This window comes from Rhamphochromis sp. 'chilingali' (assembly GCF_963969265.1).
Source record: "Rhamphochromis sp. 'chilingali' genome assembly, chromosome: 6".
NCBI lineage: Eukaryota > Metazoa > Chordata > Actinopteri > Cichliformes > Cichlidae > Rhamphochromis > Rhamphochromis sp. 'chilingali'.
In genome coordinates this window covers 6,343,235-6,361,667 of record NC_137933.1, presented here as the reverse complement: position 1 = coordinate 6,361,667, position 18,433 = coordinate 6,343,235, and the positions used below count along the sequence as shown (strand labels likewise).

The following is an 18,433-nucleotide window of genomic DNA, read 5'->3' as shown; positions in this document are numbered from 1 at the left end:
ATTGTATGGTCTTTACTAGGGATTGGTATCAAGAGTAATTAAATTCCTTAAAATTCCCTTAAAATAGTCCGTTTTGCCTTTGTCTATGGGTCACACTTATTGTTTGCACTTGCTGAAATCAACTGATTTTGGTACCTGTGTCAGAGAAGGAAAATAGTGGCACAGTCTACAGCATGGATATAGGCATTTTATTTATATTCTATTCTATACACAAAAAGACCAGAGCGCGATGCTAAAGTGCAAATTGCATGCAGGACAGAAACAACAGCATTATGCTGGTAGCACAACTTTGGCTCTTTGTAAGCACTTGCACAGACAGCATGCTAATGCTAAGCTAGCCAAGAACCCAGGGTAAAAACTGAGTGAATGCTCACACCAGCCCGGCAGCCAGACCCTAAACTTCAACAGGTAACAAACCGATGAGCAGCCAGGCTTTGTTTCTACCTGTTCATTGTTCTACAGTAGAATCACCATGGCGATCGATTTAAAGTCTCTTTGCGATGGTTTTCATCTTTGCTTTGTGTTCATACCTAAATACTAAGTGAAAGATCCTGTGTGTCCTGATTAGGATAGGGATTTGTGTTGGTGCATGGGACTGTAGCCTATAGGCTTATATTGTTAAATTGTAATGATGAGACAATGTGTTTAAAGTCATTTTATAGAGAAACAGGAAAATAATAAAATGAGTAGTAAAACAAATTAGTTTTCCCCCTTGGGAGTAATTAAGTAAAGTACTGCATTACTTTTAAGAAAAGTGTGTAATACATTACTTTTTTGAATAACGACCCCAAAAAGGCATTTCCAAAAAAATGCCTGCCTTTCCATGCTTCAAGACATTTGTTTTCTCTTTACAAACCTTGACCAAGAATGAAGAGGCGGACAGTCATGTTGACAAAGACCCAGGAGTATCCCAGGAACTGCACGAGGTTGTACATGAACAAGTAGCTTTTCTTCAGACCCAGGTATGCTGTGGAAACAAGAGAGAAAATGACTAAAATCAACTAATCTGCAGAATTTAATCTAAAGGACAGCAAACACAGGTGATATAGGATATCTGAGTTTCAGGTTGTTTGAAGGTGAAGAACTCTGTGAAACTCACGGTCATTACGAACTCTTGACTCCACACTTATCTTGTTTAGCTTCTCCTCCTAAAAGAACAACAAATGAATTACAATTAGTCACATTTCTCATCAGTTCCAAAGCAGCTAGGTGATGAATTTAGTACGTTGAAAAGAAATGTATTTATTTTTTATTGGGAATGCAAAAAGTTATTGTGGCTCTGTAATTGATAGCTGTAGTACATGTTGATGGTGTGAATGTCCCAGAGAGTTCAAAACACGACTCCCTTAATTATAAAACACTTTTACAGATAAACACATTTCACTGGATAATCATATTAAATTTTAGCAGCATGTCCAGAACAACTGATTTAGTCTTTCAGCAGTCTTAATAGCCAAGTAGGAAGGAGCATTGACATGAAGTTTACGTTCAAATTACACATGTGCAAAGCTGAACCTTGCCAGATCACAATAAGTTATGTAATATTATGTGAGTTGGCTCTTGCATGCCTAACTTTGAAAAGGACCTGCCATAAAATGTAAAATGTCCCCCAAACAAAAATATTTTAATCCCCAAAACCTGTTTGCAACTACAAAGACTACATTTTCTAGTCCTTTGACTTCCCATCAGACACAGTGTTCATGTTAGCAACCAAAAGTCTTTTCTGTGGTACACATTTTACTCTCAGTCCTCAGGATGAGTGGAATCATTGTCGTTTTGCCTTAGCCTGAAGCTCCATCTCAGCGTCCGACTCATCCAGCCATCGGTCGAAGTCTGGGGCCAGAAACAGAGGCTTTTTCTCCTGCAGCGTCAGCCGGTCCCACCAGCGCTCCTCCTTCTTCTTGATTTTGATGTCAACCTGACGCTCAGTGGATTTGTGCTTGATCTGGAAACAGAGTATTAAATCGAGCCTAAATAACATGACATTTTGTTTAACCTGTGTGTGTGTTGAAATAAAACCTACAGCTATTTGTTGGAAATTAAGTCAGTTTTTCAGTTAGTGTCCATGTCAAATTCACTCACACTAAAACTGGAGAATGACAGGAACATTATTAGCACAATGTCATAACCTTAGCAGGAAAAAACACCCCAATCAATTCTTGAAAACTTTCAAAAATGAGACAGCAGTACCTCGGGTCTAACAGGTTCCAGGAACTCCAACTTGAACTCGTATTCATTATCTCCCTTAGCTCCATGACCCTGTGCTGTGGTACAAGGTTTTTTTAAACAGTAAAGTAAGCAAAGTGAGTACAAATTTTATTTGTAGAGAACCTTTCACTAAAAAAATGCTAAAGCATTAAGACAAAAAGACAAAACTGTCTAAGTATATTGTGGTTATGCATCATTCTGTAGTTCATTCTTATTTAATCTTCATTTTCTTGTTCTTAAATGCACAAAAATGAAGTACCAACCTCTGAACTGAAGTGTGTTGTGTTCTTGCAGGTTGATATTGACATTCTGAAAAACACAAAAGCCGCCATCACAACCCGAAAGTGGACAAACCATTGAGGTAGAAATGATACATTAGGTACGGTGATATTCTCTGTTGAAAGAAAAAAGAATCCTCATATAGCCCACAACACAAATTTATAACAATACTTCAAATACTTCGCTCACACTACGATATTATTGTAATTTTTAACATTCTGTGATGCAAAAGTATTGCAAAACATTAACGTCATCATTTTTTTCCAACTTCAAATGATGTCCTCAAAGTTAAAACTTTGTCAATATCTGTTTTCAGTTCTTGTCACTAAAACATTCCATAAATGTTTCCATTAGATGGAGTCAGTCTGATGTTAGTGTGTGATTTAATGGGGTCCAGATGGTAAATACACGCAGTCTGTTTCAGAAATTAAATGTGATAGATCAGTGAAAACCACATATCTGTTGACTCATTCAGACTGACGAAAACATGCTGGCAGTTGATCTGCATTTACAAATCAGCCAAATAAATGTTTGCAAACCTTTGACGATCGATCTGAGGCTACGTTCACACTGCAGGTCTTAATGCTTAATTCCGATTTTTTGATCAAATCCGATTTTTTTGTCTGCTCGTTCACACTACAAATAAAATGCGACAGCAAACGCGCTCTAGTGTGAACGCTCAAAGCGGCCCGCATGCGCAAAAGAAGATGTCACACACAACGCGCTCTGTTTAGACCCAGAGCAAACAATATTGTTTGACTGATGGCCCTTAATATAAAGACTTCGGACTTCACGTTTCCCAATTTTTGCTTTAAGTTATTTTGTTATTTACATAATAATGTAGATAACCTAATAATTATCCTTATTGCTGTTTTAGAGAGGAGCGGTGCTTCAAAGGATAGTTGCAGATTTCTGTCAGAATCTGCAGATTATGCAGTACAAATAAAATGTTAACGTTTCTCCAACGTTGTCTTCCCAGCAGTTTCACTGGATGGCCAGGAAGCTTTCGCGATGTCTTATCGGGCGCTTCTCCGGCGCTGATAATTGGCATCTGTCTTGTGTCAGTGACGTAAAAGACAGATTTAATGCGACTTGACCGTTCATACAGCAGTCGCTTTCTGAAACATCGGATATGTATCGGATTCAGTACCACATACAAAAGTGACCCAGATCGGATTTGAAAATATCGGATTTGTGCCGTTCACACTGTCACACCATGATCGGATATGGGTCTCATAGGGTAAAAAAAAAAAATCGGATTTGATGCGCTTTCACCTGCAGTGTGAACGTAGCCTGAGAGTGACTTGAGTTAGTCCTAGTCAGGCTGCAAGTCTTTTCAGAAAGGTTGCCTCCTGTCAATTACCTTGCGACCAAAAGTGATTGTCAGTGTGCAACACATTCAATCTCTGGGTAACCATTTAGTCACCACAAACTGCACGGGAGGTAGCTTGGTCAAGCTAAGTATATCCAGTGTTGGGTGCTTTTTCTGCCGAGTCAATTTGCTTGGCTAACATTATTTCTGCATTTTTCTGCATTTTCCTTCAGCCCTGGAAAAGACCAGACTTTTCTACCTCCACTGACTCTTACTGAAGATCAAATATTCAAACTACAGGTTTGTTTTAAGGACGAGCAACATCAGACTTTCACAATACAGTCAGATCAGGTTATGATGAAGAGCTAAACATAGCAGTACAATACTATACACAAAACTATGTTGCAATATGTTTTTGTTGAAAGTGGTGCAAAGTTGTTGATTCAAGTTTACGGCCACTTTAGAGGTGGTAATGTTGTACTATTGAGTTTTACAGCAGTTATTCTGAGTTGCTTATACTCGTGTGTGTAGGACAGGTGGTGTTCTCTGAGACTGTTTGAGTTTCCCTTCATTCATTTCCCTTCATCCTAAGAGCCGAAACAAGATCCAGAACAACCATTAAATATCATGCATCTTTTATAAGACATTTGTGCAGCAGATGGAGGATGAAGTCGAAGAAGCTACTGTTATAAACTCAGCCCATTAGACTGGATCCTTGTTTAGACACACGTGTTTACACTGGACACACACTAAAGTTATTCAGCAAATAATTAAAATATAGGGAGCCGTAAGCAAATGATGAACCAAATAAAGGTATCAGTGATGTCATCCTCTCAGATGGGCCGCTACAGTCAAAAATAGATAGAAAAGCATCTTATCAGTTGTTATACGACTTCCAAGAAACAAACTACAAGAAAGCTTTAAGTTCTTTTAAAAGCCTGGTTTAAAACCTTTTATCTGATTGGCATCTTTTAACTTTACTTATATAGTTTATTCACATTTTGTTATAATGTCTGATTCTTAGGAGGAGCACTGTGAACTGCAGTGCTGCTGAAAGTTGCTTTGTAAGTAATTTTTGCATTGCCAAGCTTATAGCAAATGGCACGGCCATGCGGCTGACATAATAAGTGAAGCACATCTACAAAAACAAGGAAGTCAAACTTTAGCTGACGTGATCTATTTTTGATATCTCTGAGTACAGTGGATGGTTTCATATTCTTTTAATAGACAACAAAGTTCTACAAAAGAAAAAGAAAAGAAAAAGAAGCTTTCCTTTGATGCTTTTGCTAAAGAATTTGTTAGAGATTGAAACACGGTGGGATGTACAGAAAATAACATTTTCACAACTTAGTGTGGTTTAGTGATTTTAAGGTGTCTTTTGGTCATATTTGTAGAGAAACTGAATAATTTTTGTGTTTTAGACTGTCCAATGAAATCTTACTTTGTAGGTGAGGGGAATTCAAATAGATATCATTATTATTATTTCCTTATCATTCACAGCCATAATCGGTAACAAAGAAATATTAGTTCTCTGAAACTCTGCTTTGTTTAAGCAAACATTAGAGGTGGAAAACTGCAAAGAGAGAAGCTACAAAACAAGGAAGTAACTCTAAAACACCAAATTCAACTGTCACTCTGGAGTCATTTCACTCAGTTATCACTAATGCATTTACCTTCTTTACAGAAAACTTCCTTACATTTTAGACCCCATTAGTGCTGAAGGACCTTGACCTCGAGAAGTATTAATCTTGCTTAAAAAATAATTATGCGCTTTTTTTTCTGAACACAGGAGAAGCGTGTATGAATTCTTCTGGTTGTCTGCTTTGTCATGCCAGCTGAAGTAAGTATTATCAGTCAATAAATCCATTTTACAACTGTGACGGTAGCTACGGCATCAGCTAACAGCCAGGCTGGCTAGCTGTGACCGCGACAAAGTCCGCTGTAGTACAGCCACAGCGAAGAAAGCTCCCGTTAAGTAACAGCAACACCCAGACCAGCAAGAAAATAAAAGCAAATTTAAACGGCGAGCCCGTCGGAGTGGAGGTTGAAACATTATATATGGAGTCAATGAGCTGAAAGCTGTCAGGCGGATGTTGGGGACTGTCCTACCTTGACATCGCTCAGTTCCACTCGGAGGTAAATCTCTCCGTGCCGCTGAGCCCAGTAAACATGAGGAGTCAGGATTTGCATGTTCACGATGTTTTGTTCTTTCTGATATCTACATACCTACCCGGCGAAGAATCTTTTTCTCAAACTGATTAACTGAAACCTTCATCTGACAGCCCGGAGGATGGACAGATGATGCAGGGTACTTCCGGGGGGAGGTCGCTCTCGGATTTCAAAATAAGAATTTTGAAAGGGCCGCCTTCAGAATAAAAGTCACCCTAAAAAACAACGAATAAATAAACGGATGAGAATGAATGGGTGGATGGAATGAATGAATAACTCAATGAATCTTTCATACACGTGCCCAGCCAGTGCCACACACAAAGACATTTGGATCTTTCGGTAGTCGTTTCACATTGCTTTAGGTGTGTTTAACCTAACTTTGAATGATTTTTTTTAAGTACTTTATCCAAGCCTTTTGCATTTTATATTACTCTGAATTTTAACCAGCTGAAGAAAAAAAGTGTGACTTTATATAAGCATAAATGCAAACACCCATATAAAGAAGCCAGACTCTTTTACTCCCTGGCAGGAAAGTTGTGCTATAACTGAGACTGTTCCACAAGTGGCCACCCAGAGACTATAACAAGACCGCAAAAGACAGGTGATTAGATTTTCATATTCAACCATTATTAGAGCACTGCTTAAATTTTCCCACATTTCACTTCTTCTAGTTTAAAATGATCCAAACGTGAATAAGAGGGGTGCAGCTCCAGCATATTTCATAATCTGACAATTATTGTTAATCATGATATAACTTTTTTAAATGAACTTAAGGCTGCAGGATGACTCTTTCTGCAACTGTGAACAAGTTGATTGATGCAAAGAGCTCAGAAGCATCATGATTTGGGGAATCTTTTCTGTAGAAGAGGTTGGACTTGTTAAACCTTTTTTGCGCCACGGACCGGTTTATGCCCGACAATATTTTCACGGATAAATGCAACAAAATAAAACTAGTACCGGTACCAAAAAAAAAAAAGAAGATTTATTCATAACACACGTGAAAAGACCCAGGAAAACCGAGTTAACGATAAAAACGATAACAAAATAACGCTGAAAACTGATAAAAACCCTGAAAACCATACATTTCACACCTGAGCCTCAACTCTCGCGGCCCGGTACCAAACGACTCACGGACAGGTACCGGTCCGAGGCCTGGGGGTTGGGGACCGCTGATTAAAGGACAGCAATGATGTTCATTATTTATAGAATAGAATAGAATAGAATACTTTTATTTGTCAATTTCTTCAAATGTACTTGCCATACAAAGGAATTGAAATTACGTTTCACACTGTCCCATGCGTAGACATTGACAACAATAAGGTGCAGATGCACAACAAAAACAGCCCTAACAATAAGGTAATAAATAGTAATATAATAATATAAATAAATATATAAATAATATAAATAGTGCTAAAAGAAATACTAAAAATATATAGCAGCAGGTGTGTGCAATTGCAATGCAGAGGTAGTTGTTTCCAGTCAGGAATGTTTTCCAGTTCTTGGTTCAGAGAGTGTTTCCTTGTTGGAGAGTGTGCGTGGGTGGGGGTGGGGGGGGGGGGGGGTGGGTAGAGTCCAATCTGTCTTCCTATACTTCTGCCAATCTGGTGATTCTACTGGCTGGGACCCGGGAGGGAAGAGAGTTCAGCAGTCTCACAGCCTGGTGGATGAAGCTGTTGGTGAGCCTGGTAGTGCGGGAGCGGAGACTTCTGTATCTCTTTCCAGAGGGCAGGAGGCTGAACAGACAGTGCGCGGGGTGGGTTGCATCGTTGACATCGTTGTTATTTATTTATTTATGTTTTTTTGCCTGTTCCGTTTGGTTCTTTTGCCATCAGAATTATTGTCTAAAGGCGAAGAAAGATGCCCAACGGATTTACTGTACCAAATGGACCATCCCAACCTTGCCGTAATGGTCTATTTGTTTCACCTTTTATTGTTTATTTTATTTTATTTTCACTTGCTAAATACGGGACAGACTTGACTAGAGAATAGAAAGGGGAGAAAGAGGGAAAGAAAAACAGTGGGGAAGAGGGACGGGGATAAAGGGCAGAAAACAAAAACCAACAAAATAAGCAGACAAAAAATACAAATATCAATCACCTGGATCACCTGTTGAGAAAGAAAAAAGAGAAAACAAGCAGAAGGGAAAAAAAGAGCAACACAATAAACAACATCACGATGATCTATGGGAATATAACAGTAAATACTAAATATTAAACATTATTGTGCAGCATGTAAGATCGACAGCGCACAGTGTGCTTTGAGGTAGGATCCAAAAAGGGTGTAGTTTGTGTGTGTGAGCACCCGTGTGTACACCTGTGAGCATGAGCGTGCTTGTTTTTAAAAGGTTCCTTCATGTAATGATCTGCTAGAGGGTGTGGGGAGCCACAGCCCCGCCCTCCAGGGCATGAAGCAGGTATGGAGGAGATCAAAACTCCAGACATCCAGAGGCCCTCAGAACACAAGAGACCAAGGAAGACCAACAGAGGGGCAGCCGCGCCACTGTCCCAGAAAGAGCTGAGGAGAGCCCCAGCTGAGGGGTCACTCATCAGCCGTGGAGCAGAAGTCAGGGGGGGTTGCAGTGACGTGCCCGTGAGCTCCGCCGGCAGCCAGCTGTGCCTGAGTGACCAAGCCCCAGGCCAAGAGGCTGAGGGCACCCCACCCCTGAAGTGGCCCGAGCGAACCCCAAGCTCCAGGCCCCGACAAGCAGCCACCAAGGAGTGAGCCGGTGTGTACCTGGATGCGCACCCCGGACACAAAGAACCACCAACGCACCGATGTCTGAGGGCGTCTGCCACTGGCAGGGGGAGTGGTGGGGGGAGATAGGCCTCCATACCTTGGAGGGCCTGAGATGTCCCTAGAGAGGTGGCGTCTGATACCCAACCTGACATATAGACACAGACATTCAGGCACACACAGATACAAACATCCATTCCCACCTTCATGCTCTCATATGCACTTACTCCACACTCAACCAACGTGGAGACAGACATAAAGAGACACGATCATACTCCCCAAGCGTACTCTACGAACCGGGTCTAGGTACCCTTGCCCCTGGAGGGGGGAACTGCACCCAGACCCAGGTAGTGTTACCCTTTTCCCTGCGGTGGGGGGAGGCAGACCGCCCCGACTCAGCAGCAGCAGGGAGGCAGGGACGGCCAGCTCCTCCTCACAAACCCCCCTCTCCAGCAGGTCGCAGAGAACGGGGGTGTGTGAAGACTCCAAACCTCCCTCCGCCCACTCATATGTAGTGTTGATGTATGTGTGTTCTAAGGTGCATTTAAAACCCAGGAGGGCATGGACCTACCTGCCAGAGAGCAGCAGGTAAGTGCATAGCCCCTCCTGATAGCCCTCAATGTCTACGTGTATTTAAAATTGAGAGGTGGGCAACAATGCCAGGGGTGAGGTTGTACACCCTGATGGTCTTTTGGATTCCGTGTATCGTGCCCACCCCCAAGGTCCTATATGTATGTGTTATGAGAGTGTGAGTAATGTGAATGTCTAAGTTGTGGGATAAAATTGAGGCACAGGCAGCTAGCTGGGGACAGAGGGGGGGATGCCTCCCCTGCACCCTGGTGGCACACCTTTACCCCAAGGCCCTGCATGTGTGGGTGATTGTGGTGGAGCGGGAAGAGGGAGGCAGCTGGAGATGGGGAGGGAAGGAAGGGAGGGGCAAGTGACCCCTCCCTGGGGCCAGCTCCCCCACTGACCCCAGTAGGCACCCCCATACTCTGCAACCCGCCAGGGAAATGGGGCCCAGGCCCATCCGGACCGGGGCCCAGTTCAGCAGCGCCGCCTGGCCCCACAGAGCCCGGGACAGCCCACCTGACCCCACAGAGAAAACTGCACCCACACCATCATCCACTCATCTTCCAGACTACACAAGACAATAGACTTCCAGGCTGAGATCTTCCTCCACCTCTCCTATATCTCTCCCTCCTGCAGAGTGAGTTCCTGAAGAGAGGAGACCTCCTGTAAGATGTAATAATGTTCATTAGAAGCTCCTTCACCATCACACTGCCCATTCCCTGCCAGCAGCTTTCAGTCAAAATTTGCAATAAAGCTTTGACGCTGACAGCACTGAAATTATGATATTAATAATGCTGGCCCAGAGGTCTGATCTGAATGGAAGAACTCTAGAAATGGATTAAGGTGGAGGAATGGGAGTAGGGTGGTACATAAGCTGTGTCCCAGACAGAGGGAATCCTTTGAAGGATGTAGCCTAGAAAAGCGTGGCCTGTGTAGGACGCGTGAATGGATGCAGACACTGAATTAGGACACAGCTATCAAAACAGAGCAATGGGAGAGACTACTGACATCCTGCAGGTGCATATGTGCAAAATCCATTCCATGAAAACAGCCTCCACACTTCCTACTGTGCTTTGAAACTTATGGCCATTAATAATTTCATATTTTGCTACAGTGGTTACTGATCAACATTTTTAATCACTTCTTTTTATAATGTCCCATGTAAATTACAGCCTCACCCATGCCATGTTATGATGCTAAAATGTGACACTGTGTCAATAGAAAATTGTACTTAGTAGTCAGTATAAACTTTTAATGATATAAGTTTGCATATGATAGAATACTGCATGATGACCTTTTGATGACTTAGACTGTTTTTCACTACAAGACTTGTTCAGTTCTCTTTTATAAGTTTCTTGCCACAGCGATAATAAGAGCTGAACAAGCAGTTTCACTCCCTACCAGGAAGAGGAGAGCTGAACACTCTTATCTTCACTCCCTAATAAAAAGAGGGGCCGCTTCCTTCAGAATCTCACACACACACACATACACATCAACATTCCTCTGTCTACGAACAGGCGTATTCACTATTGTATTACCTTTGTATATAAATAAAGACCAGAACAGTGGTAGAGCGCGAATCCCTGAGCCCCCACTCTCGGGTGCGAGCGCTCTGTGACTGCCCTTGCAAGTAAAAACTGCAGCATGTGTGTCTCCACTCTCTGGCTCTCAGCTGAAGAAGTGTCTTTAGAATACATCTCTTGACACACTGAAATGTAAACAATTGCAAGCTGTTCTGTAAAGATGATCTCTTGATAGACATGATGAGAAACCTGATATTTTGATGCTTATAATCAGTGTTGGTCAAGTTACTTGAAAAAAGTAATCAGTAACTAATTACTGATTACTTCCCCCCGAAAGTAATCCCGTTACTTTACTGATTACTTATTTTCAAAGTGATAGATCTTTCAGCCCAATTCTACTTTCTGCCTAATTCATCATATGAAATGTAATCAAATGGAAAGCAATTCTCTTTTTAAAATTTGTTTTATTAGTTTTAATCTTTTAACTTTATGCATCAAGCAAAAATTAAATTATATGCAACATTCTCTGATTGGAAGAAATTTGTTTAACATTTAAACCTATTTTCTGCACATTCCCACACATAAAATAAAATAGGTTTTTGTCTTTACACTCAGTCTTTCAAATAAATGCAAGTAAAACACAGCAGAAAATAAATAAAATCAAAGACTGGGGGTCCTGTTGCTCTATTTTCACCTGTATAGCAGGAGTGGGGCAGGCAGAGGTTTGCCCTAGTGCAGGTGTGCTGCAGCGGTCAGTGGAAGAATCTGCGAGTTTGTCTGTCAATTTCCCATTCCCTGGTAGCGCACTCGGTGCTTGCTCAGAAGTTATGGATTTTTCACTGTAAAAAGATGTTTTCTTCCCACGCAGTGAACAGCAGACGCTAATGTTTTTGTCACTTTTTACGGAATCAAACTCAAAGTAAGGTCAGTACTTCCACGCTTTAAACGTTGCATGCTCATACTCTCTCCCACACTCGATATATTACCCATTGTTGATCTTCACACAGCTGTTGCCAGGAACGTTGCACTCGCTTATGTCATTGTCATGAGACACTCACAAAAAAATCACTGTTTTAGTAACGCATTAATGCAGCGCGCTTACGGGAAAGTAACGGTAATCTAATTACCTTTTTTGCAATAGTAATCCCTTACTTTACTCATTACTTGAAAAAAAGTAATCAGATTACGCATTATTGCCCATCCCTGCGTATAATAGATCACACAATTATGGGCACTAAGTTAGTGGCTCTTTTATCTACAAAACCATTATAACACAGTTATATAACAACAACCTTTTTTTTCTCTTACAGATCTAACTTTTTAGGTTTATCTACTGCCCTCCCTGACTTGGTTCTGACCACATCAGTGTTAACAGGTGTAGCAGGGATCACACTGGGTGTTTGAGGCTTCTGCAACACAGGCACATTAGCAGGTTCATGCACTGGTGAACTTAAAGGAATCAGTGCACGCGATTACGTCTCACAGTCCCTTGTGGTAACTCCACTGTGTAAGATCGTGGCGTAGAGTGATTTTGGATAACAGTGCCTGCAGTTTTGACATCAGTCACCCAAACCTGCTCTCCTGGGGACAGTCTGCATAAAGGTCTTGCGCGGTAGCGCCTGTTGAAGTTTGCCATGTCCATCATCCTCTTCTCCCCTTCCTTTCGAGTGAGCAGTGCGCAGTGTAGGCTCCAGCTGCGATGAAAGTATCTGCAGTGTGGTTCGCAGACGTCTGCCCATTAAAAGCTCTGCGGGGCTGTATCCGAACTGCAGTGGTGTAGCTCTATAGGCAAGAAGAGCTAGATAAGGATCAGCTGCTTTTTTCAGAAGATTTTTTACAGTCTGCACAGCACGTTCTGCTTCTCCATTACTTTACAGAAACTTGGGGCTGCTTGTGATGTGTTTAAAGCCGTACGCTGCTGCGAAGTCTGTAAAGATTTGACCTGAATACTGTGGCCCATTATCAGACATGAGGACCTCTGGGATGACATGACGGGCAAAGAAAGATTTCACGTGAGTAATGACATTGTTTGATTTTGTTCTGTTTAACAAAGAAATCTCAACAAATCTAGACTGATAGTCAACAGCGAGAAGGTAAATTTTCCACCAGGCGTGTGAAAGAAAGAAGAAAAAACCCGGACCGGGCCGCCTGGCCACCCTTTGTGTGGGTGTCCGCTCCCCAGGCTCCGAAAGCCTTGCCAGCCCTTGTGATCGGGTGGCACCGCCCACCAGGCGTGTGAAAGAAAGAAGAAAAAACCTGGACCGGGCCGCCTGGCCACCCTTTGTGCGGGTGTCCGCTCCCCAGGCTCCGAAAGCCTTGCCAGCCCTTGTGATTGGGTGGCACCGCCCACCAGGCGTGTGAAAGAAGGAAGAAAAAACCCGGACCGGGCCGCCTGGCCACCCTTTGTGCGGGTGTCCGCTCCCCAGACTCCGAAAGCCTTGCCAGCCCTTGTGATTGGGTGGCACCGCCCACCAGGCGTGTGAAAGAAAGAAGAAAAGAAGAAAAAACCCGGACCGGGCCGCCTGGCCACCCTTTGTGCGGGTGTCCGCTCCCCAGGCTCAGAAAGCCTTGCCAGCCCTTGTGATCGGGTGGCCCCAAACACCAGGCGTGTAAAAGAAAGAAGAAAAGAAGAAAAAACCCGGACCACCTTGTGATCCACAAAACAGCATTAGAGTAAAAGAGTAAAAGAAGAACTGACTGCGTTACAGCACCCGCTGCTTGTTGAGAGTAAAAGCAATACGCGCTTTCACGTCTTTTTTTGAGTTCTGAAAACTCGCTAAATATAGCGACAAAGTCGCTAAGTTGGCAACACTGGATGGATTGTCAGAGCATTACGGCTACCGAGGAGCCTCGCGGAGTGATACGTACTGTGCTTCAACGTAATATTACCCTACTGTGTATAAGGACCATAAATGGCACCTGTTAAGAGACGTGGTTACGAAGAGGATTTCAAACTCAATGCTGTCAGTCACAGAGTAGAAGTTGGGAACAGAGCAGCTGTGAAATCTATGGAAGCCCGTTTCTATGGAAGCCCGTTTCCGCCACTAAAAAAAAAAAAAAAAAGATCCATAACTCGAAATTTCGAGTTATTTTCTCAAAATTCGGACTTATTAACTCGAAATTTCGAGTTATTAACTCGAAATTTTGAGAAAATAACTCGAAATTTCGAGAAAGATAACTCGAAATTTCGAGAAAATAAGTCGAATTTTTGAGAAAATAACTCGAAATTTCGAGTTAGCGCTGCCAATAAGAAATCTACGTGGCTGATGTCATTTCCTTGTTACCCGGAAGGATATGGCGCAAAGGGGTGCGCACTCAAAACTGGATCGTGTCGTGAGCTGCTGTATTAACAACAAATGGCGCCAGGTTCTTCAGTTTTGAATGCCTTCCTACAAATGATAACTGGATAAAAGGTATATAAAAACAGTGTGACAGCGATTGTTACATACAAAGTTGAATAGAATGCAACGTCAGGGTTAACCAAAGGTACCTATAAGGTCTCTGTTACACGCTAATGACACCTGTTATGTCTGATGAAACAGACGTTTTGCTGAAAGCATGCGTAATAAGTATACAGCACTGTATAAAACAAAATCACAAATCACCCAAAACAGGGAATATGACTGACAACTATATAAATAAGGAACAAAACCAATAAAACTGTAACCAGACAACTGAGAAAATGTGGGATTGACTGTATTGTGATGCTGATTGTAGTTACAGTGCAAATGGACACTTAAAAATGCAGTTCCCACTTCTCCACCATAGTCAGAGCTCATAATGTAGGTAGGCACAGATACTTTGACGATAATATGGTGGCTTTATTTTAATTTTGTAATTTTAATTTACATCCTTCCTTACAGCATGGGAGACTTGACTGAATTCTTGAAACAAAGAGAAGTCTCTGAGGAAATTATACAGACCTTGGAGAATGAGAAGGTACTTAATTCCAACAAGATACTGGTTGAAATGCAACTTTTCCTCATTGTTCTTAAGTTAAAAATAGAATTGTATTTTCAAGGCTGGTTGTTTCAATAAATTAAATTATTTTTCCATCTTTAGATTGATGCCAGTGTCATAAGTCTAATGACAGATGAGGAGCTGAAGACTTATTTGCCATCATATGGTGATCGTCTAGCAGTATTTGGATTTTGCAGACGGAGGGGCAGCAGCCGCAAGTCAGCGCTTTTTGAACGGCTGAAATCCAAACTGTCCAAAAGAAAATTATCTGAAGAGGATGGCAGTAGCACACGGCAAGAAGAACATTCCCAAACAACCCATAAAAGAAATGCTCTGAAGAGAAATAGAAAAATAGAAATAGGATGGATGCATTATGATGAAGACACTGAGGTTTTCAAGCAGGTTAGAGCTAGACGAGGAGGAGGAACAAGAAAAATAGACATCTGCAAGGATGCCAAGAAAAGGGACATATTACAGGTTGCAACAGGCCTGTTCTTTCCAGATGGAGGAAACATTCAGGGGCCCTTAACAGATTTTGACTGTGATCTGAAGGATTATCAAGAGATGATAGTCGATGATGCATTGACAGTAGGAGAACTTTATCATGTCACAAAACTTAATATCCTCAGGTTCTACCTCACCACAAAGAAAAAACAAAATGACAGCCTTCAGAGCTCCAACCCAGGTTTGCATCCATCTTCAGAAATTGAAGCGAGTCCTCAAAACCAAACCTCTTCTTTTACTGTCACTACAGTCCAAACATCTGCTCCATTTGAAACAATCAGCCATGATGTGACATACATTGAAGACACTCCAAACGATAACCTTCCACAATCTTCCACGCAGTCTCTAAGCGCTAACACTTCTCACAGCAGTGACATTATTTTTGTTGGCCCCTTTTCTGACAGTGAGCCAATAAATTTGGATGACACCCAGATTTTTTCTCCACAACCTGGTCCATCCAGTGAGAGAGTGAGGAGAGTAGTGGTGGTCCACAGAGGGCAGGTAATGTCAGAGCTCATTTCACATTTTAGTGATAAGGACCTTGAAGATGTCGACATCAAAATCCAGGTCTTACTGCCTGATGGAACACCTGAAATGGCCCATGACGATGGGGGAGTTGTGAGAGACTGTCTTTCAGAATTCTGGAAAGAATTCTATGACCAGTGCACCACTGGAAACGTTTACAAAGTGCCCTTCTTAAGGCATGATCTTGGGCAACCGGAGTGGGAGAGTGTGGGCAGAATCATTGCATTTGGATGGGTTAGAGAGAAATATCTGCCTGTGAAAATTGCACCTGCCATTCTGGAACAAGCTGCCTTTGGATATGTAAAGAGTGATATTGTGGAGAATTTCCTTAAGTTCATGCCTGACTCTGAGCGTACAGTGTTAGAGGCGTGGCGATCAGACTTTAGCACCGTGGACCAAGAAGAACTTATAGACATACTTGATAACCACAGCTGCAGAAAGATACCAACAGCCTGCAATGCCACTGAAGTCCTATTGGAGCTTGCACACAAAACACTTGTCCAAGAGCCTGCCTATGTTATTGAACAGTGGGCAAGAACACTCAGCACTGCATGGGAAAGCCTTTGTGATCTATCTTCAGTTTATGAAACCCTCCAACCAACTGTGAGAAAAGTTCTCAAGTGTCTCACTTTCCCTGAAACAATGACGGCTCACCAGAAGCTGATTCAGAAATATCTAACTACATATGTGAAGAATGCTGAGAAGGAACATTTGTGTTTGTTCCTCAGGTTTTGCACAGGTTCAGATTTACATCTGGGAAAGAACATCATCATTGGGTTTAACGAACTGAAAGGTTTCCAGAGACGACCTGTGGCACACACATGTGGGTGTGTACTGGAGCTGTCGATAAATTATGACAGCTATCCTGACTTCAGATCGGAGATGAACAGTGTGTTGGAATCAAATGTGTGGGTTATGGACATTATATAAAGGTTTGATTCACGGACAATGGCTTAAAAGCTATTGTTGTTTTACAACAGATTATATTTGAGTTGTGAACTAAGACTAAAGTGTTCCCATGTGAATGTCACAGCAAAGGTTTCAGGTGTTTAGAAACTGAGTTCCAAGAAAAAGTCTTTGGTGAAATACCACTGTAATGCAATTTGAGGTACTTCTTTGTGTTTCTGTGTTTTCCTATTACAACTGAGGCAATATTTTTCTAAACACTTGTGAAATGCATTTCTGCAGAGGTCTCAGAGTGGCAGTCTGGAGACCATTTATAAGCATTCCCATTTCCTCAGTCAGCATGTGTGCATGTGAACAATGAAAGCAGTTTTTCCACCTTTTATTCATTTTTTCTATTATTTGAATCCAAAATCAACTTTAAAAAATGCATTAGGTTCATTTTAATTTGTCAAATTTTATTAATGTAATGTCAAAAGATGACATGTATTGTAGTGGTTCACCAGAAAATTAGAGATTGAGACCCCTGCAATATGTAGTGTATAGTACATGTAGGAGATATATGCAATATCTCCTACATGTTTTATCATCGTGCACACATTTTACAGTTTACAAGTCAGGTTTTACTGTATCATTGTATTTTATTACAGTTATGTTTTTACAGTTCTGTTTAGCCATCTGGGTTATGGTGACTTTTGCTAAATTGAATGGCCATAAGGCACACCTATATGCTTTTATTTTGGATTTCTGTGAAATCAGCAATTGCTTAGCTGAAGGTTGATTTTTGGTTGGCTTTTCCTGATTTTTGTAATGGAAAAAAACCCTTGTGTATCATAGCCCCCTTTTTCAAAACTACATAGCCGATGGGGTAGTTATTTAAAAGATATTTTCCTATATTTCTGTTTTCATGTTTGAGCCTAATGTATTTGCTTCATAGTGGTTTTAGACCACATGTTCTTATTCTTTAATTGTAGGATATTGTTATCAGATCTTGCCATATTATCCTCAATCTCTTTTTATTGTCCCATTCTGTTTGTATTTTTAATAATAATTGAACTTTTGCAAAACATATTGCATATTTTTGTTGAGTGTATTATCGTACTTTTTCCAAGTCTTGTGCTTGCAATTAGCTTTTTATAAGAATACTTTAAGGTTTTTTGTGTTACTGTAAATACAGTACAGTTATTTTGTTTTAAGACAAGATGATGGCAAAAGATCTGTGTTTTATAATAAAGTGTTCAATGAGACAAATTACATCTTTAATTTTGGTAATTTCTGGGTTTTTATTATTCTGAGGCGCAATCCGAAAAAAAAAAAAAAAAAAAAAAGGTCCATAAATCTCACTCAGTTAGGTTATCCATATGCTAAAAAATATATAATTATACTGCCCATAATCAGGAAAACAGTCAGTATATATAAAAAGTCTCAGCAGTGAAAAAAATGACAGTGAAAATTTTTTTTACTGCTACATAACCAGATATTTCAAAACATCAATAATTACTCAAATAAAAAGAAAGATGAAAAAGCATATTTACAAAAAGTTGAAATCATAATTCCAAGGTGACATGCGCTGCATATCCTCCAAATAGCAGGTCTAACAGACATTATGTTTACATATGTTTTAATAATAAGGCTTTTAAAACAAAAAATTGGTTTGTTAATTGAAATAAACCATCCAAAAAAAAAAAAACAACCCTCCAAAAATTAAATACAATTTTTATAGCCTTTTTCAATTGGCCCTGTT

General features: G+C 41.1%; 1 protein-coding gene and 1 long non-coding RNA gene across 2 annotated transcripts in view; one reads left to right on the top strand and one right to left on the bottom strand.

Annotated features, from left to right (window-relative positions):
* LOC308398156 (very-long-chain (3R)-3-hydroxyacyl-CoA dehydratase-like) overlaps positions 1-6,112 on the bottom strand; it is a 30,430-nt gene extending 24,318 nt beyond the window's left edge. Inside the window, exons 1-6 of the mRNA XM_080884619.1 lie at positions 5,909-6,112; positions 2,472-2,517; positions 2,191-2,264; positions 1,781-1,945; positions 1,100-1,148; positions 857-967 (exon numbers count right to left, since the gene is read on the bottom strand). Of these exons, the coding sequence (XP_080740745.1) occupies positions 857-967; positions 1,100-1,148; positions 1,781-1,945; positions 2,191-2,264; positions 2,472-2,517; positions 5,909-5,989 (526 nt within the window). The 5' untranslated portion in view covers positions 5,990-6,112. The remainder of the gene's footprint in view (positions 1-856; positions 968-1,099; positions 1,149-1,780; positions 1,946-2,190; positions 2,265-2,471; positions 2,518-5,908) is intronic.
* Positions 6,113-14,045: 7,933 nt separating this feature from the next.
* LOC308398225 lies at positions 14,046-17,940 on the top strand. Its single transcript, XR_013971903.1, has 3 exons — positions 14,046-14,210; positions 14,661-14,736; positions 14,860-17,940. It is a non-coding gene; the product is annotated as an uncharacterized lncRNA (long non-coding RNA).
* The last annotated feature ends 493 nt before the right edge of the window (positions 17,941-18,433 follow it).